Source organism: Oncorhynchus gorbuscha, linkage group LG14, assembly GCF_021184085.1.
Source record: "Oncorhynchus gorbuscha isolate QuinsamMale2020 ecotype Even-year linkage group LG14, OgorEven_v1.0, whole genome shotgun sequence".
Lineage (NCBI taxonomy): Eukaryota > Metazoa > Chordata > Actinopteri > Salmoniformes > Salmonidae > Oncorhynchus > Oncorhynchus gorbuscha.
The window spans coordinates 13,638,702-13,666,178 of NC_060186.1; the positions used below are offsets into that span (position 1 = coordinate 13,638,702).

The window sequence follows — 27,477 nt, forward strand, 5'->3', positions numbered from 1 at the left end:
TGGCTCAAGGTAGACGCTCTCCTAACATCAGATCTAGGATCAGATTATTCTACACAAACTCTAAACGTTATCATTGAGGTGATTAGAAAACATCTGACTTTGTATCAGTGGTTAGGGGCAACCTCTAACCTACTCAGCACAGATGGCACAATTTTGTGACATAATCTCAGGATTATGTCGTGTCAAATTCATGAAGCCAGGCCTACACAACACAATCAGAGGAAACATTTGAAATAAAATCGAAGTGGCCCTTCACATTCTATTAAGCACATTCTGCTGTTGAGTATGACATACATACTGTTTGGCACTGCACTGCAAATGGCCTATTTACCCTTTTCTACACCAGTAAGGCTACTAATAAAGCAACCCCAAAAACACGTTTTTTCTGTCACCGCTTCTGGAAAAACAATTACATTCAAAACGTATCAATGCCACAAGATGGCAGTGATGTATCAATCAATGTTCAAGTTGTGCGCGTGTTTTTTCATTTTACCTGAGAATACGTTGCAAACATTGCATGTGAGAGTATTAGGTGTGTGTATGTGTGTTGGGGGGATGCAGGTGTAGGGCTCCATGCTGGTTAATGAGGATATTGGGGGCTGAAGCCACACACTAATAGAGATGGTATCAGACTGGGTGTCTAACATTAAACCCAAGAACTCCTGAGACATAAGTCTTAGACATGCTAACCACAACCGGAGCCCAAGACTGACTCACGCAAATATACCCAATGTTCCCAAACTCTGTCAGCAGCTCTGACCTCATGTGGAAAATGTCCTGACACAGTGAATGTGAGAATGAGGGGATACAGTCAAGAGACATTGCCAAACGTCACTCTGCATCAAAAGGGGTACTGAGAGAGAGGATTGTTGATCACTAAACAGAAAAATGAAAAATGTTACCGGTGACTGGGTTCTCACACAGGAATACAGTGTGACCCCTAGGTGACCTCTAGGATGACAGGGTGTGTTACAGAGAGAAAGATGTCAATCAGTGTTGTGGAGCAGGAGGAAAGCCAATAATAACACACTGTATACACACACACACACACACACACACACACACACACACACACACACACACACACACACACACACACACACACACACACACACACACACACACACACACACACACACACACACACACACACACACACACACACACACACACACACACACACACACACGTGTATGGTCACTGTCTCTCTCACTAATCCCCTCTGATATGGAGAAGGGCTTAGCTTTCAGCAGTACCACAGGTGAGTGAGTGAGTGAGTGAGTGAGTGAGTGAGTGAGTGAGTGAGTGAGTGAGTGAGTGAGTGAGTGAGTGAGTGAGTGAGTGAGTGAGTGAGTGAGTGAAAGGTGATTCTGTGTGTGTGTGGACGTGTTTAACTATACTTGTGGGGACCAGAAGTATAGTAAACAAATTAAAATTGGACCAACTGGGGACATGTTGTTAGTCCCCACAAGGTCAAATGCTATTTCTAGGGGGTTTAGGGTTAAGGTTAGAATTTGTGTTAGGGTTAGAATTAGTTTTAGGGTTAGGAGCTAGTGTTAGTTTTAGGGTTAGGAGCTAGGTTTAGTTTTTGGGGTTAGGGTTAAGGTTTGGGGTAATGGTTGGGTTTAGAGGTTAGGAAAAATAGGATTTTGAATGGGACTGAATTTTGTGTCCCCACAAATGTAGTTATACAAGACTGTGTGTGTGTGCGTGTGTGAGAAAGAAGTACATGTATGTGTGTGTAGATCTGTCCTCCGATCCCTGTTGAATCACTGTTTTTCTCCTTCTATATCCCGCGGCCCTGAGTCTTCATGTCCACACATGTTCCCTCCCTCCCCCCTCTCACTCCCTCTTTCTCTCTCCTCTCCATCGCTCCTTCTCTCACCCACACTCTACATACTCCACAAACCAAACATAAACACACACACACACCACCTGTCTGTATTAAAAAAGGTGGATACTATAGCTCTTTATAAGTTCTATATAGTGGCGGTTTGTGGCAAGTGAAAACACAGTTGCTGATGGGTGAGGGGAAATGGTTTACAACCAGTGAATAAATACATTCCCCATAATTATGGTTTATGTTTGTAGCATTTATGTGTTCATTGGTACGTCTTAATGGTTTATGTCTGTCTGCCTACCCACCCACCCACCCACCCACCCGTCTGTCTGTCTGTCTGTCTGTCTGTCTGTCTGTCTGTCTGTCTGTCTGTCTGTCTGTCTGTCTGTCTGTCTGTCTGTCTGTCTGTCTGTCTGTCTGTCTGTCTGTCTGTCTGTCTGTCTGTCTGTCTGTCTGTCTGTCTGTCTGTCTGTCTGTCTGTCTGTCTGTCTGTCTGTCTGTCTGTCTGTCTGTCTGTCTGTCTGTCTGTCTGTCTGTCTTGTCAGCACCTTTCTCTTGCGCGTCACTCACTGTGTCACTCACTCTGTGTACATATGGGCATAATAGGTGGATGACATCAGGGGCTCATTTTCTTGGAAGTATCACAATCACAAGTTGTGTCTCAATCACCCTGCTATGTCAACAAGAGCAACGCCCAGTTCTGGCTTCTTTTGATTTAGGCCACTTTTGATAAAGAAGTGTTCCTGCATGTGTGTGTGAATGGTTTGATAGATACATAGGACAGAATAGCTGTGGTATTTTTAGGATCAGTGATTGAGTCTCTGAGTTGATAGTTCCAGTCAGGTTTCCCTTCTCTTCATTTCCTCTCTAACTGAATCGGGAGCAGATAGGATAAGACCACACAATGCTCATTCACTCTCAGTAGGGCATATCTCTCTATATATATATAATTCTCCCATTCCCCATCCTCTCTCCTCCTTACACATGAAACAGGTCTGGGATCAGGTTGGTGTGTCTCCCCTGTTCTCCTCTTTTCTCCTTTCTCTTGACCACATTCTCCTCTTTCCCCACCCCCTAATTCTCCCTCCCATCTCTCCATTTTTCTGTCTCTGTATCCCCTTATACAACACAGTGGTCTGGGTGGATGTTGACCCACACACAAGGAGCCAAGTAACCTAGCATTGAAGAGTGTTAGGCCTGCAATCGAAAGCTTGCTGGTTCGAATCCCCGAGCTTACTAGGTGCTAAAAAATATGTCAATGTGCCCTTGAGCAATGCACCTAACCCTAATGAACAGACACTGTATACACACAGAGACCAAACACACACATACTAGTCAACCTTCTCACATCATACACCCCTCAGTCCCACGAGCAGAGGAGAGAGAGCGAGATGGAGGGCAGTAGCTGATATGGATGTGTTGTGTGACCCAGCTACAGTAGTCAGGTCCCACAGATGTCAATTCAACATTGGTGCAACACTGGTTGAAGAAACGTTGGTTCAACCAGTGTGTTCCCAGTGGGGTGTGTGTGGCTCACTGTTGTGTCTCTGTTCCAAGGGCAGTTCAGTTCCCCATGGCCTTGACTCTTGACCCACACCTCTGCCCCCCACTCCTGTGATCGCCCGTAGTGTGCAGTGTCACCATAGTAGGTTGTGAACTCGACCAGGAGTGGAGCTGGACTACCCACACCTGGCATGTGTGGAATACCTCGGCACCTTCAGCTCATCCACGTCAAGCTGACGAGAACGCCAGGAATGGTCCGGAATGGCGCAGCAATCACCCTCTCCCTAAAGCCAAACATTCTGTCTACTCTCCCATCTCTCTGTTATGGTCAACATTCCCTGAGTCTGTGTGAACGTGTCAGTGTTTTGGGAGAGGGGGAGGGGTGTATTATTACATAATCTGGTGAGGGAGAGAAAGACAGGAGGAGGAGCAGGAGAGAAAGGAAGGATGATATGGATATTTTCATCAAACTAATCTGAGGTATTCCAAGGCTCCTGATGGAGGAATCTAACTATGTTGTTTTAGAGTCTATAAACAGTAGTCGGTGTGTGTGCGTGCGTGTGCTTTCACTTATCGGTCTTGTGTCCTCACTAAACCGGAGGACAGGGTTTTTTCCACAGTGAGGAAATCTAAAGAAAATGTAATGCCTCAACATTTGACCGGAATGACATTAATACATTAACACATCATCAAAGAAAGAGAGAGGACATCATCATATTTATATAGATATATACAAGTAATACTGTACAGGAGTAGACACAGGAAGGAATAGAGATGAATTCAGGGCTCTGTAGGTCACAGCAGTATTACATGTTGGGAGGTAATATGTGTATTGTCATATATATATATATATATATATACAGTGGTATATGTTGTTGTGATTGGACTGTTTTTATCAGGAACCCCTCCACAAGAGATGCTACATCTCTAGGTTATCCTGCCCAAATTTCAAAGTGAAAAATGGATCAATTAGACTCATCAGACACGCAGCCACACACACACACAGACAGAGTTCACAACACACATACACATTCGCAAACACACCTGGACTCAACCACCTGTAGTGGCATGCATGGCTTATTCAACATCATTCTGTGTGTACAAATCTGTCTCTGTTACACAGCTTGACAGGCAGTTTGTTGTAACAGAACACATCAGGGAATGAGGCATAGGTCATCCACCACAAGCTTTCCTACAGGGGTCACAAGGGGTCAAATGTGTCCTTCTGTTGTCCAGTCTTGAGGTCAACACATGATCCTATTGGCCCTTCTGCCATGGGCTAAAGTGCTAGAGAGAGGGAGTGGCTGTGTGTGTATGTGCGCTTGGAAGAGAGGGCTGAACTGTCACTCAAACAGAGGCTCATAGAGTCTGTGTATGTTCTCTCTGCCAGCCACACACTCTTATTGGCCCAGGGCAGATAGGGGTGGGCGTTTATAGTCTGTTTAGTCCCCACCTCAATAAGACAATTCCCCCTCCAGAGAAGGCAAAAACAAATGAATGGCAGTGTCTTCTTTCTCCATCTATCAGTCTGTTCAACTCCCAGTGTCCTCCAGTCTGTTTACCAGGTGCAGTCTTTCTTCATTAGTGTGAGGACCTTGCGTCCAAGGCTGGCTCTCCAGGGCTTGACGAAGCTCTTCATGTTGACGATAAGACGGTTCTGCTTCCTGTCTGCATGGCCCGCCACCAAGTACTCCCCACCTAAGTAGTCAAAGCATAAACAGAGACATCATTAGCTCAGCAGCCCTGCGTGTGTGTGTGTGCATGCGTGTGTACGTGCGTGCGTACGTAACTGTGCGTGTGTGCACACGTGTGCCTGTGAATGCGTGTGTGTATAGGTGTGTGTGTGTGAGACTGGCCTGGGTTGAGGATGGGGCAGGTGCAGCCCCGTGCGGTCCAGGACTCTGGGTAGAGTGTTACTCGTCCTTTCTGGATCTTCACCTTAGTGCTCTGACTCAACACCTTCTGAACCTTCACCTCCAACTCAGCATGGGAGCCCTTATCATGGGCTGACAAGACCTTAACCTTCAACACTGAGAAAAAGAGGGAGGGGAAGAAGGGGAAAGATATAGGGGGGGAGAAGAGGGAGAGAGGGAGGGAGGGGAGAGATAAAGAAGGAGGAGAGAGAGAGAGAGAGAGGGGGGAGGAGAGAGGGAGAGAGAAAACGATAGGAAAGGAGAGAGGGAGAAAGAGGGAGGGAGAGAGAGAACAAGAGGGAGGGAGATATGAGACAAAGATAGGGAGAGAGGGAAAGCCTTTATTGTACAATAAAATACTGTTTACATAGAGTTATCAATAAACAAACAACACAATGGAAACCAAGGAAGCAAAAAAAAACAAATATGGTGTTATTACCACCATCTCTCTCGCTGTTGTTCATGTGTGTCTCAGTACTCACCATAGGCAAACTTCATGGTGCAGAAGAGTTTGCTGTTAGCCAGGACCTGCTCCTTACACTCACATTTCTCTGCAGGGGACACAATCATATTGACATATTACACACCAATACCCCGTCCAGATATGTGACTGACACCTGCTCTGTGTGTGTGTGTGTGTGTGTGTGTGTATGTGTGTGTGTGTGTGTGTGTGTGTGTGTGTGTGTGTGTGTGTGTGTGTGTGTGTGTGTGTGTGTGTGTGTGTGTGTGTGTGTGTGTGTGTGTGTGTGTGTGTGTGTGTGTGTGTGTGTGTGTGTGTGTGTGTGTGTGTGTGGACGTAGATAAGTGGTGACTTAGGAATGTGAGGACAGTGTGTGTGGGTATGTGTGTGTGAGATCAAGGAGGAATTTGTCTCAGCTGAAGGCCCTGGGAGGTCTCGGAGAGGGACATTTTGGAAACTGTCCACAGACACACAGAATCACAGATCTTTGTTCTCTGCCCTTGTAAGGATGTACAATAACTTTCACTACTTAACCATTAACAGTTGGGCACTGGGCTGTGGAGCAGACTGCATACCACACACACACACACACACACACACACACACACACACACACACACACACACACACACACACACACACACACTGGTGACCCCATGTCTAACCTGAGTAGTGTAGGGCAGAAAAGAGCTCATCTGCCTTGAAGATCCTCACCATCTCACTGGAATTACCCTCCAGATTATACAGGTCCAGATCTGACCTGCACACATATACACACACACGCACGCACACACACATATTATAGACTTGCTGTTAATATAAACTTAATATTATAGATATCATATCCGATGGTGTGTGTATGTACATGTGGATATATATATATATATATATATACACACACACACACACGCACACACACATTACCGTTCAAAAATGTGGGGTCACTTAAAAGAAAATTTAAAAAATTGTCCATTAAAATAACATCAAATTGATCAGAAATACAGTGAAAACATTGTTAATGTTGTAAATTACTACTGTTGCTGGAAACGGCAGATTTTTTTATGGAATATGTACATAGGCGTACAGAGGCCCATTATCAGCATCCATCACTTCTGTGTTCCAATGGAACGTTGTGTTAACTAATCCACGTTTATCATTTTAAAAGGCTAAGCAATAAAACTTTCCTTCTTTAGACTAGTTGAGTATCTGGAGCATCAGCATTTGTTGGTTCGATTAAAGGCTAAAAATGGCCAGAAACAAATACCTTTCTCCTGAAACTCGTCAGTCTATTCTTGTTCTGAGAAATGAAGGCTATTCCATGCCAGAAATTGCCAAGAAACTTAAGATCTCATGCAATGCTGTGTACTACTCCCTTTACAGAACAGCGCAAACTGGCCCTAACCAGAATAGAAAGAGGAGTGGGAGGCCCCAGTGCCCAACTGAGCAAGAGGACAAGTACATGGAGTGTCTAGTTGGAGAAACAGATGCCTCACAAGTCCTCACCTCGCAGCTTCATTAAATAGTACCCACAAAACACCAGTCTCAACGTCAACAGTGAAGAGGCGACTCCGGGATGCTGGCCTTCTAGACAGAGTTCCTCTGTCCAGTGTCTGTGTTCTTCTGCCCATCTTAATCTTTTATTTTTATTGGCCAGTCTGTTGACGATGAGACTGGTATGCAGTTGAAGTCGGAAGTTTACATACACTTAGGTTGAGGTCATTAAAACTTGTTTTTCAACCACTCCACAAATTTCTTGTTAACAAGCTATAGTTTTGGCAAGTCGGTTAGAACATCTACTTTGTGCATGACACAAGTAATTTTTCCAACCATTGTTTACAGACAGATTATTTCACTTATAATTTACTGTATCACAATTCCAGTGGGTCAGAAGTTTACATACACTAAGTTGACTGAGCCTTTAAACAGCTTGGAAAATTCCAGAAAATGATGTCATAGCTTTAGAAGCTTCTGATAGGCTAATTGACATCATTTGAGTCAATTGGAGACGTGCCTGTGGATGTATTTCAAGGCCTAGCTTCAAACTCAGTGCCTCTTTGCTTGACATCATGGGAAAATCAAAAGAAATCAGCCAAGACCTCCAAAATTGTAGATCTCCACAAGTCTGGTTCATCCTTGGGAGCAATTTCCAAACGCCCAAAGGTACCACGTTCATCTGTACAAACAATAGTACGCAGGTATAAAACCATGGGACCATGCAGCTGTCATACCGCTCAGGAAGGTGATGCGTTCTGTCTCCTAGAGATGAACGTACTCTGGAGCGAAAAGTTAAAATCAATCCCAGAACAACAGCAAAGGAACTTGTGAAGATGCTGGAGGAAACAGGTACGAAATTATCTATATCCACAGTAAAACAAGTCCTATATCGACATAGCCCGAAAGGCCGCTCAGCAAGGAAGAAGCCACTGCTCCAAAACCGCCATAAAAATGCCAGACTATGGTTTGCAACTGCACATGGGGACAAAGATCATAATTTTTTGAGAAATGTCCTCTGGTCTGATGAAACATAAATAGAACTGTTTGGCCATAATGACCATCATTATGTTTGGAGGGAAAAGGGGGAGGCTTGCAAGCCGTAGAACACCTTCCCAACCGTGAAGCACGGGGGTGGCAGCATCATGTTGTGGAGGTGGCAGCATCATGTTGTGGGGGTGCTTTGCTGCAGGAAGGACTGGTGCACTTCACAAAATAGACAGCATCATGAGGAAGGAACTTCATGTGTATATATTGAAGCAACATCTCAAGACATCAGTCAGGAAGTAAAGCTTGGTTGCAAATGGGTCTTCCAAATGGACAATATCCCCAAGCATACTTCCAAAGTTCTAACAAAATAGCTTAAGGATAACAGAGTCAAGGTATTGGAGTGGCCATCACAAAGCACTGACCTCAATCCCATCGAAAATGTGTGGGCAGAACTGAAAAAGCGTGTGCGAGCAAGGAGGCCTATAAGCCTGACTCAGTTACACCAGGTCTTTCAGGAGGAATGGGCCAAAATTCACCCAACTTATTGTGGGAAGCTTGTGGAAGGCTACCTGAAACGTTTGACCCTAGTTAAACAATTTAAAGGCAATGCTAAGTAATACTAATTGAGTGTATGTAAACTTCTGACCCACTGGGAATGTGATCAAAGAAATAAAAGCTGAAATAAATCATTCTCTCTACAATTATTCTCATATTTCACATTCTTAAAATAAAGTGGTGATCCTAACTGACCTAAGACCAGGAAACTTTAGTAGGATTAAATGTCAGGAATTTTGAAAAACTGCGTTTAAAAGTATTTGGCTGAGGTGTATGTAAACTTCTGACTTCAACTGTATATATGACTCACCCAGACATGCAGTATCCTGTAAAGGGGTCACAGTCTCCCGCACAGTCGCACAGACGGCAGCCGTAGTCATGGAAACCCCAGTATCCCACCATGCACCTGTCGCAGTGGGAGCCCCCCACGCCGGGCTTGCAGACACAGTCTCCGTTGGTAGGGTCACAGAGAGACCCCCCGCCCAGGTGGAATGGTATTGAACCCAGGGGGTGGCAGCCACATGCTGGGGGGAGGAGAGGGAGGAGAAAGAGAGGGGAGACATGGCACATCACATATACAACAATAACTCCACCACAGCTAATCAAATACATCGGCACTCAACCCAATGTTATCTCCTCACAAATAAACCACAGACATTCATTTGGATCTAGTTGCACCTTACCACAGCGAATCAAATCCACCCACACTCAATCACAGGCAATTAAATTCACCACACTCAACCACAGCCAATCAAATCCATTCAAAGTAAACCACTGCACACATTGAGATTGAGAACCCTAATGCTGGCAACATTTCCAGTTGAGTATATTTTGTTTTTCTACCTATGACTTTATTAGGCACTTATTAGTCATGTAGAGTTCCCTTTGTTTAAGTGTCACACAGATAGACACACTCCAGAGCGTGCCACCTCATTATAGCCCAGCCTGGAGGAGGAAGTGATAAGACTGGGAGAGGGAGAGAGACCACTTCCCAAAGGACTCTGGACTGACTGGAACAGTCCAAGGTTTTCCTGGACCACGAAGCACAATGGTCTCTCTATCATCCTCTTATCAGATCGCCATCACACACACAAGGACACATGCACGCGGCTACCACAGGCGCATGCACCCAAGCACACGCGTGGGAATGCACAGTCGCGCGCACACTCGCACACATCTTTCTCAAATACCTTCCACAGTTCTCTCTCCCTTCTCTCTGCTGAGTGTTATTTTAACAGCCTGCAGCAATATAAGATAGAGGGACAAGCACAGTCAGTGCTATGTTCTGCCCACTCAACAACCACCACACACACACACACACACACACACACACACACACACACACACACACACACACACACACACACACACACACACACACACACACACACACACACACACACACACACACACACACAATCACCCCCCCCCCTATAAAAACACACAACTTGCAAAGGCTCAAAACACACACACACCACATAAAATGTACACATAAATTCACATACACATTCTTGCTGTCCTCATAGTATGTGAATTACAAGAGAACTTTGCAGGGGGTGAGAGTAACAGCCAAAGTAGTCACCATAAATCTGTACTCATCAGAGCGAGGGATACAAAGGGGGGGGACTAGAGAGACAAGAGGAGGGAAGGAGAGATGGGAAGGGGAGGAGGAGGGGTGGTGTAGAGCTTTATTTCTGTTGTTTAATGATGCTTGAACCCCCCCCCCATCCTAACCCACTGGCAGTAAATTACTATATAACCAGAGCCAGACCCCTGTGTCTCTCCCCCGTTCCCCTGTCTGGGTGCAGGGAGATGATGTCACAAGGCTCTACTGTCTGAGACCCAGACAAGGCTATACCTTTATCACTTATCGCCGTGGGCAACAAATATAAGATAAGATGCATCTGTTGTTTTATTCGTTTTGTATCTTTCATTATCAACAGACCTTGTAACGACCCATGCAGACCACGCACGCACACACTCACTCACTCACTCACTCACGGACACACGCATGCACGCACACACACACACACACACACACACACACACACACACACACACACACACACACACACACACACACACACACACACACACACACACACACACACACACACACACACACACACACACACACAAAGACAGGGGAATCATTACACTGACATCTAAATCCCCAAGGCATATGTAAGTCAGCTAGGAGAGATAGTCTTTCTCTTCAGGTTTCTCCCGATTAACGATAATAAACTTGAACTTCAAATCATTTCTCTTCCTGAAAATCATCTATTGAGGTCCTGTTGAGACTGTAGTGTTCAATCGCCTCAAGTTAATCATTACAGGAGAACAATACCAGCCCAGAAGCAGCAAAGCCATCGACACACACACGCAGGTGCACACACACACTTTCCCTCTCTCTCATTATGTATAATAGGATCATGTTGTATAATAGAACATTGTTAATACAGTAGTTGTATAATAATTGGAGTTTAGAGATGAGAATGTGTGGAGAGGTGTGTGTGTGTGTTGACGCAGTGAGCTCTCACAATGAGAACATTATGGGTCTGTAGTGATACGTGACAGAGCAGCTGCCCGAACAACCACAGAACACACCCACTTAGAAAACAAACAAAAATGTATCTCACACACACACTCATTGTTACTGTGTGTGTGTGAGCTTGCGGCTCGATTGTGTGTTTTCTTTAAAGAGCTCCGCCATGCCTGGAATTGGAAATATGTTCCTAGAGACGGAGGGAAATTCCTCAGTTGTCAGATTTCAACCTCACTCTGACACTGGGGTTCCCATCCTAAACGTGTCCTGTCTACAAACATTCCCCAAATATGTGTTCCACTCTCACTTGTTGACAATGTGAAAATACCGATATGCTACAGACTTCCCTAAAGGCAAACCTAAACACATGCAGACAAGCATGCAGTGACGCACACGCACACACACCAGCCAGCGTCTCCCCAGCCTTCTGCATAACTGTAGGACTGAGCTCACTGGGTCAAATCAGACAGATAATCTGAGAATGTAACCACTGTGGTGTTTATGGATCGGTATCTAGTGTTTACTTAAGTCCCATCACAGAGCACAAACAACACACACAAGGTCCTTGGATTAGATGCGGAAGACACATTTCAGTTGAATGCATTCAGTTGTATAACTGACTAGGTATCCCCCTTTCCCTTTCCTTACATGAGCCGCCACTGTGTTGATTAGTGATGACGAACCACTCCAGTGACTCACAGGTGAACGCAAACAGCACACACTGACACTCAGACACACACCCACACAAAGAACCAGGTGCCCATCAGGAGCGACGTTATCCAGCACGTCTCGGCTTGCGATCTCAGCAATCAGCATTCCGGGCAGGAATGATTTGGCTCTGCCAGTAAGGGTGTGTGTATACGGTGTGTATGTGTCTCATGTTCTCTGGATTCCTACGGTGTGTGTTTATGTGTGTGAGTGTTTGTGTGATTGAGTCAGTGAGTGAGTGATAGAGCAAGCCAGTGAATGTGAGTCAGACATGGGTTCAAATACTACTTGAAATCTTTGAAGTACATTGAGCTTTTGCTTTAGCCATCTGGAGTGCGTGTGCGAGAGTTTGTCTTACGTTTACAGGAGTCCTGGGCTGTGTGCGCCCTCTGGGGGTCTCTGAAGAAGCCAGTCTTACAGCTCTGACAGTTGCGTCCCTCTGTGCTGTGTAGACACTCACACACACCTCCGCTGCGCTGGCCGGACACCCACCACACCGACCAATCAAAACTGCAGCTCTGGGCATGCCCGTTACACTTACACTCTATAGGGAGACAGGACGGGACATCAGAAATACAGATATCTGTCAATCTTCTCTAAACAGGGACTGATTGGTCATTATGATCAATGATGGCTGTAAGTAGGGCTGTGAGTTTTTTTTGACCAGATGTCATTCTCAGATAGAACTCCTGGCCCTAGTGTATAGTGAATAGCAGTAGTGTCACTCACTCCTGCACTCGTGTGAAGCCCCTGTGAGTCCGTCCGCAGGTTGCCAGGGTCGGTCGTTGTAGAGCGGAGCACAGCGCTCACAGTGAACACCTGCAGTGTTGTGACTACACACACACTTCCCATGAACCTGAGAGAGAGGAAGAGGAGAGGGAGAGGAGAGAGGAGAGGAAGGAGGGGACAAAGAGGTCAGTGTAAGGGAGAGAGCAGTTCCCATGTGAGAGCAGCAGCACCCCAAGTCTAACCCCTGGGGGTCGGGGGGGCTCCCCTGCCTGTTCTCTTTCAGGTCCTGTCCTGTAATTGCTGAATGGAGACTGATTGTTTGGCTTCATCGCTGGAAATGAACATTGGCCTCATGACGAAAGGGGCCTGAAAAGGACCGTGTCTGAGTGTGTGTGTATGTGTGTGTGTCTGCGGAAATATGCAGCGCTGAGAGCACAATAACAGTCTCCTTGTCATTCCTGTGAGTGGTTAATGATGTGATCTAGGTGGGAGGTTGACATGGCATCTGAGGTAGCTATTTATCTGTTTGGGTTACAGTGCCTCTGTGTGGGGAACAGAGACACAGAGAGAGGCCTGAACACACACACGCACACATTCAAGCACATTGACGCATGCGCACACACACACACTGAACACAAACGCTCAACAACACTCCAACACCTGCGGTAGTTTCAGTTTCCCACGGTGTATGGCTATAGAGGCTGCTGCCCTCTACCTCAAAATGCCCTCTCCCCTCTCCCCCATGCTGCACAGACGTTCACACAGAGGGTTAAACACAGGCATGGGAGAGACCTGTAGCTACCGGAACTGGGACATATCCCAGGCCCTTGCACTAACACCAGATCTAACCCTAACTTTATCTCAAACTCAATCTCAGCCACTGTGCCAGCCCAAGACATAACCCCAACCATATGCCATCAACCAGGAGAATGGAGGAAGATAAGGACAGGCAGGTAAGACAGTGTGAGAAATGGATGTGGTAGGTCTGGAATGGACAAACAAAGAGAAAAGGAGTGAAATAACTCTGTGTACATAACTACATTAATGAGAATGAAATCATCTGTAACCAGGATTGATTGTGGAAAAGGGGGAAGGAGGGAAGTAGAGAGAAGAAGAGAGGGGAGGAGAGGAGAAAGAGGGGGGAAGGAGAGAAGAGAGAGACATTGGCCAAGCTCCAGACAGCTGGTATTCCAAACAATTTCACATGTTTACCTGCGGGATATGGGACAATTAGCGCATACACAAACACCAATACACACACGCACAAATACAAACCCAAGCAGCCAGGCTCCCAAGCACACACACAAATAAAATGCACATACATATACAAATGCTCACACACTAATGCCGGCACCTCCCACCCCCATCTCCAAGAGCTTGTGCGTGTTCCGTTTTGACAGGCCTGTATTTCAAACACTCTGACCCTCTGATAAAGAGGTTGTTGAACATGGACAGGGAGGGGTGGCAGACGGTACAGAGGGGTGTTCAGGAAGACCTCGACAGCTCCCCCCCACGAAAGCTTTATTGGCTAATGTGAAATTAAGTCATTCATCAGCAGTATGTGTGTGCGTGTGTGTGTGTGTGTGTATTCATCCAAACAACATGATAAGTGTGTGTGTTAATCCGATCAACAGTGTGTGTGTGTACTCAGGCAAACACCTGTATAGCACAATACTCTCCATGAGGTGCAGTCTTTAAATTCCAACACCTCTGCAGAAACTCATTCTCAGACTCCAGTTACTGTGCAAGTCTCTATAACCCTGAGATACTCATACTGCCTCTCCGCTTGCTATGCGAATTGCTGCTAACTCTCCAGTAGCTGAGCATGGGCCAGGAGGGTTGGATGTGGGTCAAAAACTGGCTCTGTGGTCAACTCAGAATGGCTCACACAGACCATGATCACCCTCCCATGTGGTCTGGACCTGTGAGCCTTGCAACACAACAACAAAAACACTGTTTCTCCCCAAAAACATTCGGACTGCACTAAACTTTCTGGGCACTAATAACCCTCAATATCAAGGTCACTGATTACTGGGTTTACTCTACACACACACACACACACACACACACACACACACACACACACACACACACACACACACACACACACACACACACACACACACACACACACACACACACACACACACACACACACACACACACACACACACACACACACACACACACACACACACACACACACACACACACACACACACAGCTTAGTCTTAGTGAATCTTTGAGAAGCCCCTCACCACGACACACATAGGGGGGCGGGGTTGGCTGTGGGTGTGGTTGGCCCCGTCTACCCCACCCACCACACGGTTTCATTTGCTGAGGCCTTCCAGACAAGAGATGCGCAGAGCTGGGTTCGTGTAACTCAATGGGTTCGCCTGGGCATGTCCAGTAAAAAAAAAAAACGTTTTGGAACGTTGCAGACTCAAATGCCATGAATAGAACTGACACGATTTTTTAAATCAGAGAGGCATGTTTGTTCTACATAATACATTTATATCTGAACGTTGGCCAACGTTGTGTCAGTCCTCCTGTTGAATGCTGCCCTGGTACATGCTTGTCCCTACCTATGTGAAGCTAGCCACATTAACAATTAGCCACAAAAGTGGAATTGCGGTTCAGAATAAAAGTGCCTCATTGACAAGCCTCTTCCCCCTCAGGAGGCTGAAAAGATTTGGCATGGGTCCTCAGATCCTCAAAAAGTTCTACAGCTTCACCATTGAGTGCATCTTGACTGGCTGCATCACCACTTGGTATGACAACTGCTTGGTATCCAACCGCAAGGCGCTACAGAGGGTAGTGCGCACAGCCTAGTAGTACATCACTGGGCCCGAGCTCCCTGCCATCTAGGACCTCTATACCAGGCGGTGTCAGAGGAAGGCCCTAAAAATGGTCATAGACACCAGCCACCCAAGTCATAGACTGTTCACTCTGATACCAAATGGCAAGTGGTACCAATGCACCAGGTCTAACCGCAAGCCATAAGATTGCTAAATTGTTAGTTAAATAGTTAACCAAATAGCTACCCAGACTATCTGCATTGACCCTTTTTGACTCATCACATACGCTGCTGCTACTGTTTACTATCTGTCACTCTATTCCTAGTTATATGTACATATCTACCTCAATTACCTCGTACCACTGCACATCAACTCAACATTGGGTACCAAGTTATCGTTACCAATTGTGTATCTATTACTACTTTTATTATTGTGTTTTATTTTTTCTATTATTTCTCTATTTTCTTTCTCTCTGCATTGATGGGAAGGGCCTGTCAGTAAACATTTCACTGTTAGGCCACACCTGTTGTTTACAACAACAACAAAAATGAAATCCTACTGTGGATGTATTAGACTGCATAATTGCTTTGGAGGCATACTTATATGCATTGTACGGCCTTACCCATGGATTGTGCCCCCAGGAAATAGGGTATCAGCCTACATACACAGTCACACTCATAGAAAACAATTCTCAAGAGTTTACACAAATATTAGCATCTTAGCTCTCATTGCAAGATTTTGACTGTGGGAAATCCCTTTCCCAGTCAGTCTATTCTGCATATTGAACATTCAAATTGCACTGAACAGCCCAACCTATGTGACACCCACAGAACGTAACTATGTAGAGTTTAAACACATATTCGTGTATTAGCTCTATTGTAGGACCCGGAAACAACTGTGAAACCAGCCACATTAGCTCACGAGTCCACCTATTGTGTATCGAAAATTCAGATCTAATATGGCTCATTTCACAGTGGTTTCAGAGTCCTGCAAAAGAGCTAAGATGCTAATATTTGTGTAAACTCTACATAGTTATGTTCTGTGGGTTTCAATAAGTAGGCTGATACCCATGTATTGTGCACCCATGAAATGGGGTAAGGCTGTACAGTGCATACTGTATGCCCCAAAGCAATTATGCAGTCTAATACATCCACAGTGGAATTTCAACCGTGTTTAATGTTTATTGTCAAACTAATGAATTATTGTATTTCATATTCAATTATCTAACAACATTCCAACCTTAATTAGCATTATCTAGTCCAAATATAGCATGATTCCACTATTTGTATTAGTTTGCGTCACTTTCAATGAGGGATTTTTATTTTGAAGGCAAACCAAAAATTACATTACACCACACACAAAGGACAGGCACCGGTGACCATAGCAATGGAGTAAACTAATATTTTCAATGTGTGAATACACCTACTCACCTACTCATTCAACACCTACTCATTCAAAGGTATTTCTGCATTGTAAAAATAATAGTGAAGACATCAAATCTATGAAATAACACATATGGAATCATGTATTAAGCAAAACAAAGTGTTAAACAAATCAACATATATTTTATATTTGAGATTCTTCAAAGTAAACCAGCCTTTGCCTTGATGACAGCATTGCACACTCTTGGTATTCTCTCAACCAGCTTCACCTGGAATATTTTTCCAACAGTCTTGGAGTTCCCACATGCTGAGCATTTGTTGGATGCTTTTCCTTCACTCTGCGGTCCAACTCATCCCAAACCATCTCAATTGGGTTGAGGTCGGGTGATTGTGGAGGCCAGGTCTTCTGATGCAGCACTCCATCACTCTCCTTCTTGGTCAAATAGCCCTTACACAGCTTGGAGGTGTGTTGGGTCATAGTCCTGTTGAAAAACAAATGATAGTCCCACTAAGCGCAAACCAGATGGGATGGCATATCGCTGCAGAATGCTGTGGTAACCATGTTAATTAAATGTGCATTGAATACTAAATAAATCACAGACAGTGTCACCAGCAAAGCATCCCAACACCATCACACCTCCTCCTCCATGCTTTACGGTGGGAACCACACATGCAAAGATCATCCGTTCACCTACTATGCGTCTCACAGTTAATTAGTTAACTCTTAATTAACTTATCCTCTGCAGCAGAGGTAACTCCGGGTCTTCCTTTCCTGTGGCGGTCCTCAGTGGGGGACAGTTTCCCCATAGCACTTGATGGTTTTTGCGACTGCACTTGAAGAAACTTTAAAAGTTCTTGACATTTTCTGGATTGACTGACCTTCATTTCTTAAAGTAATGATGGACTGTTGTTTCTCTTTGCTGTTTTGAGCTGTGCTTGCCATAATATGGACTTGGTTTTTTACCAAATAGGGCTATCTTCTGTATACCACCCCTTGTCACAACACAACTGATTGGCTCAAATGTATTAAGAAGGAAATAAATTTGTAACTGTTATCGAGGCACACCTGTTCATTGAAATGCATTCCAGGTGACTACCTCATGAAGCTGTTTGAGAGAATCAAATCAAACTTTATTTGTCACATGCGCCAAACAAAACAAGGGTAGACTTTACCGTGAAATGCTTACTTAAAAGCCCTTAACCAACAGTGCAGTTCCAAAAGAGTTAAGAATATATTTACCAAGTAGACTAAAATAAAAAGTAATAATAAAAAGTAACACAATAAGAATAACAATAACGAGGCTATATACAGGGGGCACCGGTACCAAGTCAGTGTGCGGGGGTACAGGTTAGTTGAGGTAACTTGTGCATGTCGGTGGGATTGAAGTGACTATGCATAGATAATGAACAGCGAGTAGCAGCAGTGTACAAAAGGGAAGGGGGGGTTGTCAATGTGAATTGTCTGTTGGCCATTTTATTAATTGTTCAGCAGTCTTATGGCTTGGGGGTAAAAGCTGTTAAGGAGCCTTTTGGTCCTAGGCTTGGCGCTCCGGTACCACTTGCCGTGAATAGCAGAGAAAACAGTCTATAACTTGGGTGACTGGAGTCTCTGACAACTTTATCGGCTTTCCTCTGACCCCGCCTTCCTGGATGGCAGGAAGCTTGGCCCTAGTGATGTACTGGGCCGTTTGCACAACCCTATGTAGCGCCTTACAGTCAGATGCAGAGCAGTTGCCATACCAGGCGGTGATGCAACTGTTCAGGATGCTCTCGATGGTGCAGCTGTAGAACCTTTTGAGGATCTGGGGACCCATGCCAAATCTTTTCAGTCTCCTGAGGGGGAAAAGGTTTTGTCGTGCCCTCATCACGACTGTCTTGGTAGGTTAAGACCATGATAGTTTGTTGGTGATGTGGACTCCAAGGAACTTGAAACTCTCGGCCCACTCCACTACACCTGTATCGATGTTAATGGGGGTGTGTTCGGCCAGCCTTTTCCTGTAGTCCACGATCAGCTCCTTTGTCTTGCTCACATTGAGAGAGAGGTTGTTATCCTGGCACCACACAGTTCTCTGACCTCCTCCCTATAGGCCGTCTCATCGTTGTCGGTGAGCAGGCCTACCACTGCTGTGTCGTCAGCAAGCTTAATGATGGTGCTGGAGTCATGTTTGGCCACGCAGTCGTGGGTGAACAGGGAATACAGGAGGGGACTAAGTACACACCCCTGAGGGGCCCCAGTGTTACGGGTCAGCGTGGCAGACGTATTGTTGCCTACTCTTACCACCTGAGGGCGGCCCGTCAGGAAGTCCAGGATCCAGTTGCAGAGGGAGGTGTTTTGTCCCAGAGTCCTTAGCTTAGTGATGAGCTTTGTGAGCACTATGGTGTTGAACTCTGAGCTGTAGTCAATGAACAGAATTCTCACATTGATGTTCCTTTTGTCCAGCTGAGAAAGGGCAGTGTGGAGTGCGATTGCATCATCTGTAGATCTGTTGGGGTGGGATGTGAATTGGAGTGGGTCTAGGATGTCCGGGAGGATGCTGTTGATGTGAGCCATGACCATCCTTTCAAAGCACTTCATTGCTACCGATGTGAGTGCCACGGGGCGGTAATCATTTAGGCAGGTTACCTTCGCTTCCTTGGGCACAGGGACTATGTGGTCTGTTTAAAACATGTCGGTATTACAGACTCGGTCAGGGAGAGGTTGAAAATGTCAGTGAAGACACTTGACAGTTGTTCTGCGCATGCTTTGAGTACGCGTCCTGGTAATCCGTCTTTTCCAGCGGCTTTGTAAATGTTGACCTGTTTAAAGGTTTTGTTCACATCGGCTACCGAGAGCGTTATTTTTAAAATATTTTTTGTATTATTTTAACCTTTATTTAACCAGGCAAGTCAGTTAAGAACAAATTCTTATTTTCAATGACGGCCTAGGAACAGTGGGTCAACTGCCTGTTCAGGGGCAGAACGACAGATCGGAAGGTTGCGACAGTCCAACGCTCTAACCACTAGGCTACCCTGCCGCCCAAGAGTGTGCAAAGCTGTCATCAAGGCAACGGGTGGCTACTTTGAACAATCTCAAATATAAAATATATATTTGATTTGTTTAAAACTTTTGGTTATTACATGATTCCATATGTGTTATTTCATAGTTTTGATGTCTTCACTATTATTCTACAATGTAGAAAATAGTACAAATGAAAAAAAACTTGAATGAGTAGGTGTTTCCAAACTTTTGACTGATACTGTATGTGCTGTCATATCACCAAGCAGAGCGTGGTGGAATGCGAATGCCCCTCAACCAATGAAAACATGTGGTGGGTGGGGCCGGTTCAGGCCTGACCCCACCCACAACCAACCCCACCCCGTTCCATGTGCCATGGCGAGGGGTACTCAGAATTTTCAGGACTTTTTGGGGAGTAAAAATATATTCCCATTCAAAATCCTATTTTCCCTTAACCGAACCTAAACCTCAAACCCTAACCCTAACTCCTAACCTAACCGTAACCCTGACCTTAGCCCCAAACACTAAACCTAACCGTTAAGCCTAAAATAGCAATTGAAGAAATTCAGAACATGAACAAAGTCCTGACTTTTCAAAAAGTTTCTTGTTTTCCTACCTTGTCAGGACATTCTGGTTCTAATTAGGGAGGAAAACTTGTACACAAACTCACACCCTCCCGTCTTGTTTGAGTGTGTTTACAGGCTTCTAATCTCTCCTCACTTTCTTGCCATGATCTGCTTGTTTGGGTTTGGTAGATATGACTGTCCTGGGTCGAAACAGTGACAGAAAGCAAACTGCTGACAGAAAGAGAAAGAGAGAGAGAGAGAGAGAGAGAGAGAGAGAGAGAGAGAGAGAGAGAGAGAGAGAGAGAGAGAGAGAGAGAGAGAGAGAGAGAGAGAGAGAGAGAGAGAGAGAGAGAGAGAGAGAGAGAGAGAGAGAGAGAGAGAGAGAGAGAGAGAGAGAGAGAGAGAGAGAGAGAGAGAGAGAGAGAGAGAGAGAGAGAGAGAGAGAGAGAGAGAGAGAGAGAGAGAGAGAGAGAGAGAGAGAGAGATACCGTCCCACGTCTCAATGCTTGTTAACCCAACTCTCCCTCATATCACACGTCACACTGACGTTCCTACAACGTTAGGTCATGTTGTATTGTGATATATCCTAATGTTTAGAATATCAACATTTAAAAGCTTAAAACACATTCTGAGGATGCTTTTGTAGCCTAGATAGAGTCAAGTCCAAACTAAGTTAACAAGGTGTAGCTCACTGGGTTACTAGATAAGCCAGTGATATTATGGGGGAGGATGACAGACAGACACCTCTGATTACAGTGGGCTCACACAGTGGAGACAGACTGACCGGCTGCAACCATACAAGCTCATAGATACTGTAATACTGCCACAGACACTGCTATTGTGGGCTTAACACTCATACACAAAGTTATAGTTACCCACAGTCAGACAGTCTCTGTGTCTATGTCTTTGTGTCTGTGTCTCCAGTGTAAAGGGTCTGTTGTCACACTCTTCACACTCACTTTCCCTGCTCTCTGGACCTGCTGATTGCAATAGAATAGGCGCTCTGCTTAAAAAGGCGTCGGGCGGAACTGCTTGTGGAGACGGCAGAGATAGACGTTCCACAGGCAGCTGCATCTCTAATGTCAATCTACACACTGTGAATCAGTCATGTCCATTCACACCTTTATCAGCACACACTTTTCGAGACTTCCACACCATCATTAGCCCAGTGCTGAATCCATATCAACATTTCCTTTGTAATCTGGATCACAGGAAAGGCAGCTTTTTATCTACCCAGACAGAGCAAGCCCAGCACAGGAAGTGGGACAGAGAAAGGTGATATCCCTCATCACTATGCTAATGACTGATACACAAAACGCATGCATGCACACAGACAGTCAGATATGCAGACAGAAACACAGACACACACACACACACACTCACCACGTGGTTAGTACTGTCTCTGACAGGGCGGTAGCCGGGCGCAGGGACACACTGCTCGGCGTGCCCGTTGCAGAAGCAGCTGCCCTTCACAATAAGGTCATAAATGGCGAAGTGCTGGGTGAGCGGGGCTCCAACGGTGGGATCTTTGGCTTGGCAGGGACAGGATTGGCGCTCCAGAAGACGTATGCGCACGTTGGTCACCCTCAGCTGCTCCTGGCCTGCCACCCCATACGGGTCAAGAGATTCCCATTGGGGGAGGGCACGGTAGATCACCTGTCAATCAACCAATCCAACAGTCAGTCAAAATGATACGAGTTAGTGGCACTATGTTATTATGCAAGACTTGGTGACAACACAGATTCTTTTCTGCACCTCTCTCTCTGTCTCTCCTTCTTTCTCCCTCTCTGAGTCGTGTATCCTAAATTGATGATCCCTCCATATTACCCTCCAGCCCAAGCACAACTGCCATCACCCTGGCGACTGCTCCTATGGCAACCTGCATACACTGCTGCTGTTGTTGAGGGTGAATTATGTTCCTGAGAGGGCTGTGTGTTTCTGCCACAGATATCCCTGGGGCAGAAGTGTGTTTCTGCCACAGATATCACTGGGGCAGAAGTGTGTTTCTGCCACAGATATCACTGGGGCAGAAGTGTGTTTCTGCCACAGATATCACTGGGGCAGAAGTGTGTTTGTTTAAGGGGAGTTAGTTGTCATTGAGGGAAGTGTGTGATGCTGGGAGGGAGTGTTATTGGAGGAGAGTATGTATTTTTTTATTTCACCTTTATTTAACCAGGTAAGCTAGTTGAGAACAAGTTCTAATTTGCAACTGCGACCTGGCCAAGATAAAGCAAAGCAGTTCGACACATACAACAACACAGAGTTACACATGGAGTAAACAAAACATACAATCAATAATACAGTGCAAAAATGTATATACAGCATGTGCAAAGGAGGCAGGATAAGGGAGGTAAGGCAATAGATAGGCCATGGTGGCGAAGTAATTACAATATAGCAATTAAACACTGGAATGGTAGAATGTACAGAAGATGAATGTGCAAGTAGAGATCCTGGGGTGCAAAGGAGCAAGGTAAATAAAGAAATACAGAATGGGGATGAGGTAGATTGGATGGGCTATTTACAGATGAGCTATGTACAGGTGCAGTGATCTGTGAACTGCCCTGACAGCTGGTGCTTAAAGCTAGTGAGGGAGATAAGAGTCCAGTTTTAGTGATTTTTGCAGTTCGTTCCAGTCATTGGCAGCAGAGAACTGGAAGGAGAGGCGGCCAAAGAAAGAATTGGCTTTGGGGGTGACCAGTGAGATATACCTAATGGAGTGCGTGCTACGGGTGGGTGCTGCTATGGTGACCAGTGAACTGAGATAAGGCGGGGCTTTACCTACCAGAGACTTGTAGATGACCTGGAGCCAGTGGGTTTGACGATGAATATGAAGCGAGGGCCAGCCAACGGGAGCATACAGGTCGCAGTGGTGGGTAGTATAAGGGGCTTTGGTGACAAAACGGATGGCACTGTGATAGACTGCATCCAATTTGTTGAGTAGAGTGTTGGAGGCTATTTTGTAAATGACATCGCCAAATTCGAGGATCGGTAGGATGGTCAGTTTTACAAGGGTATGTTTGGCAGCATGAGTGAAGGATGCTTTGTTGCAAAATAGGAAGCCGATTCTAGATTTAATTTTGGATTGGAGATGTTTAATGTGAGTCTGGAAGGAGAGTTTACAGTCTAGCCAGACACCTAGGTATTTGTAGTTGTCCACATATTCTAAGTCAGAACCGTCCAGAGTAGTGATGCTGGACGGGCGGGCAGGTGCGGGCACCGATCGGTTGAAGAGAATGCATTTAGTTTTACTAGCATTTAAGAGCAGTTGGAGACCACGGAAGGAGAGTTGTATGGCATTGAAGCTCATCTGGAGGTTAGTTAACACAGTGTCCAAAGAAGGGCCAGAGGTATACAGAATGGTGTCGTCTGCGTAGAGGTGGATCAAAGAATCACCAGCAGCAAGAGCGACATCATTGATGTATACAGAGAAGTATCCCTGACATAGATACCATTGGGTGAGGGGTGTATGTGTGTTTTTTGGGGGGTTGACTGTGTGAGTCGAGCCCATGCTGTGTCCCCATTGGCTGTATGGCTGGCCTGGGGTGTGATGGGAGGAGCACTATTAAGTTCCCTGTTGTTGGAATAGGTCACAGAGTCACGGCATTGTGTTTGCAATTAAGGGAACACAACAAATAGGGCAAGAGGCGCCAGTCCGCGGGAGAGGAGGACGAGACAAAGAGCGGGCGAGAGATGCAGCCCCACATAACTTAGCCCTGGACAAAGGCTCTGCGATAGCCCGGCGACACCGCTGCAACACTGTCCCACACACACACACACACCCCACACACAAACACATCCCCAATGGACAATCCCAAACTCCACACACAACATCCAATGAACATTCCCAACTACACACACACTTACCCAATCAACATTCCCAAACCCTGCAAAGATTCCACAAGAGGCCTTCTGTATGCTCCAGCTGCAGGAAGTGGGCACAGACTTCATGCAGCCCACACAACGAATGCAAACTCTAACACACATACAAACAAACAAATGAAGAATCTCATTCAAGTTTTTTGTGCATACGAAATGTCAAGTCATTGTCTGGGTATGCTCTCTCTGTCAAACTATAGAAACAGAGAGAGCAGTCCCACAGAAACCTTAGTTAGGGGGAGCGTGTGGCTTTTCTACGCTCATAATCTTTTCTTCCTGTTACAGTCTGAAAAACAGTGTAAGTCTGGCTTTAACAGCCCTAATTCCATCAAAGCGCTGTGGACTGTATTCTGGTAAACAGGAACAATGGGCATTGATGGAGGGAGAGAGCAAGAGAGAGAGAGAGAGAGAGAGAGATCCCGAGATGAGGGGGATGGGCCGTCTCGCCTGCAGGACCAACTTCCATCAGGGCAAAGGGCACTTCCTCCCTGACAGACAGAGAGAGAGAGGTGTGTGTGGGGCTCTGGTTGGACGGCTCCCTCCCTAAGAAGATCACAGTCTCTATAACACCTAAACACACATTCTTCCAGCCCAGCTGACCTCATAAATAACACAAGGAGCCCTGAGCTCTCCAACAACCTCTTCAGTTAGTACCTGAACAAGCCTCCCAGGTTTCCCCCCATTCAGATGAACATGTTCAGCTCTCAGCACAAGAGATGACATGCTTTTTAATGTTCATCAGATAAAGGAGGGGGAAAGCTGGGAATACCTGCTCCCTCACAGTATCGCTCCAAGCTAAGACACACCTCCTCCCCCTCCCTCCTTCTTGCTATCCATCACAGCTAAACACTTATCTGATTGCAGGAGCCCAAACACTTAACACTGACTAAACACACACACACGGGTGTATATACACACAAACACATACACACAGTCACCTTCTCGACACATAACTGTCACTCCAGTTAAGCTTAAACATTCAATATGTAAACACACAGTCACACAGACACAAACACACAGTCACACAGAGATGCACTTGACATATTGAGCTAGTAGATGAAAGCCTGACAGGGTTGGCATATTCGCGTGTGCACCTTGCCCTCTGTATGGACATAAACACACGGAGCACAACTCTCAGCTCCCATGGTAAAGTACACACACAGTTCTGTACATGCCTTGCTGTCATCACCTCAGACAGGCCGCAGAAAATTGAGCTGTCAGCATTATGTCAGCATTATGATTTAAGTTAATGATGAACATCACAAGATAAATATAGTAGCCATAGCGATAGAGAGAGTGGAGGATGGTTTAGTATAGCAGCCTCTGTTTTGAGGAGCTGAAAGGACACTGGAGTCTGGACCCCTCCCTTGACCTCAGGGTCAACAGACAGGGGTTAGAGGGTAAAGGTCATGCTACTATCACAGTGTCTCGCTTCCCTGACACACAAAAACATTCACACACACACATGCATTGCACGCACATCACAACATGACTCAAGTATCTTATATTAGCTGGGTCCCTCAAATAAACACATACACACTTTCACATGTTCACACTTGCATGGACACACACACACACACACACACACACACACACACACACACACACACACACACACACACACACACACACACACACACACACACACACACACACACACACACACACACACACACACACACACACACACACACACACACACACACCACTCACAGGGGAAGACTGCTTTTGGATGTATGATACAGCGGATCATAAAAGATGACAGGATAACATGTAGGCAATACTACCAGGGAAAAGCCTGTGGAGCAGTACCATTACAGAGTCAACATGCACTACATCAGAGATCATCAACTAGAGTCATTACAGAGTCAACATGCACTACATCAGAGATACTCAACTAGAGTCATTACAGAGTCAACATGCACTACATCAGAGATCATCAACTAGAGTCAACATGCACTACATCAGAGATCATCAACTAGAGTCATTACAGAGTCAACATGCACTACATCAGGGATCATCAACTAGAGTCATTACAGAGTCAACATGCACTAGATCAGAGATCATCAACTAGAGTCAACATGCACTACATCAGAGATCATCAACTAGAGTCAACATGCACTAGATCAGAGATCATCAACTAGAGTCAACATGCACTACATCAGAGATCATCAACTAGAGTCAACATGCACTACATCAGAGATCATCAACTAGAGTCAACATGCACTAGATCAGAGATCATCAACTAGAGTCAACATGCACTACATCAGAGATCATCAACTAGAGTCAACATGCACTACATCAGAGATCATCAACTAGAGTCATGCACTACATCAGAGATCATCAACTAGAGTCAACATGCACTAGATCAGAGATCATCAACTAGAGTCAACATGCACTACATCAGAGATCATCAACTAGAGTCAACATGCACTACATCAGAGATCATCAACTAGAGTCAACATGCACTAGATCAGAGATCATCAACTAGAGTCAACATGCACTACATCAGAGATCATCAACTAGAGTCAACATGCACTACATCAGAGATCATCAACTAGAGTCAACATGCACTAGATCAGAGATCATCAACTAGAGTCAACATGCACTACATCAGAGATCATCAACTAGAGTCAACATGCACTACATCAGAGATCATCAACTAGAGTCAACATGCACTACATCAGAGATCATCAACTAGAGTCAACATGCACTACATCAGAGATCATCAACTAGAGTCAACATGCACTACATCAGAGATCATCAACTAGAGTCATTACAGAGTCAACATGCACTACATCAGAGATCATCAACTAGAGTCATTACAGAGTCAACATGCACTACATCAGAGATCATCAACTAGAGTCATTACAGAGTCAACATGCACTACATCAGAGATCATCAACTAGAGTCATTACAGAGTCAACATGCACTACATCAGAGATCATCAACTAGAGTCAACATGCACTACATCAGAGATCATCAACTAGAGTCATTACAGAGTCAACATGCACTAGATCAGAGATCATCAACTAGAGTCAACATGCACTACATCAGAGATCATCAACTAGAGTCAACATGCACTACATCAGGGATCATCAACTAGAGTCATTACAGAGTCAACAT

The 27,477-nt window shown here is 45.4% G+C and overlaps 1 protein-coding gene across 2 annotated transcripts in view; it reads right to left on the reverse strand.

The window, feature by feature from the left end:
• Nucleotides 1–4,008: 4,008 nt before the first annotated feature.
• LOC123994478 (netrin-4-like) overlaps nucleotides 4,009–27,477 on the reverse strand; it is a 36,204-nt gene continuing 12,735 nt past the window's right edge. The window contains exons 3-10 of one of the 2 annotated variants that reach the window (XM_046297106.1): nucleotides 21,859–22,131; nucleotides 12,735–12,861; nucleotides 12,364–12,549; nucleotides 9,063–9,276; nucleotides 6,382–6,476; nucleotides 5,739–5,807; nucleotides 5,200–5,373; nucleotides 4,009–5,041 (exon numbers count right to left, since the gene is read on the reverse strand). In XM_046297106.1, the coding sequence (XP_046153062.1) occupies nucleotides 4,902–5,041; nucleotides 5,200–5,373; nucleotides 5,739–5,807; nucleotides 6,382–6,476; nucleotides 9,063–9,276; nucleotides 12,364–12,549; nucleotides 12,735–12,861; nucleotides 21,859–22,131 (1,278 nt within the window). In that variant the 3' untranslated portion in view covers nucleotides 4,009–4,901. The remainder of the gene's footprint in view (nucleotides 5,042–5,199; nucleotides 5,374–5,738; nucleotides 5,808–6,381; nucleotides 6,477–9,062; nucleotides 9,277–12,363; nucleotides 12,550–12,734; nucleotides 12,862–21,858; nucleotides 22,132–27,477) is intronic. The other variant, XM_046297107.1, reaches the window with a different exon arrangement.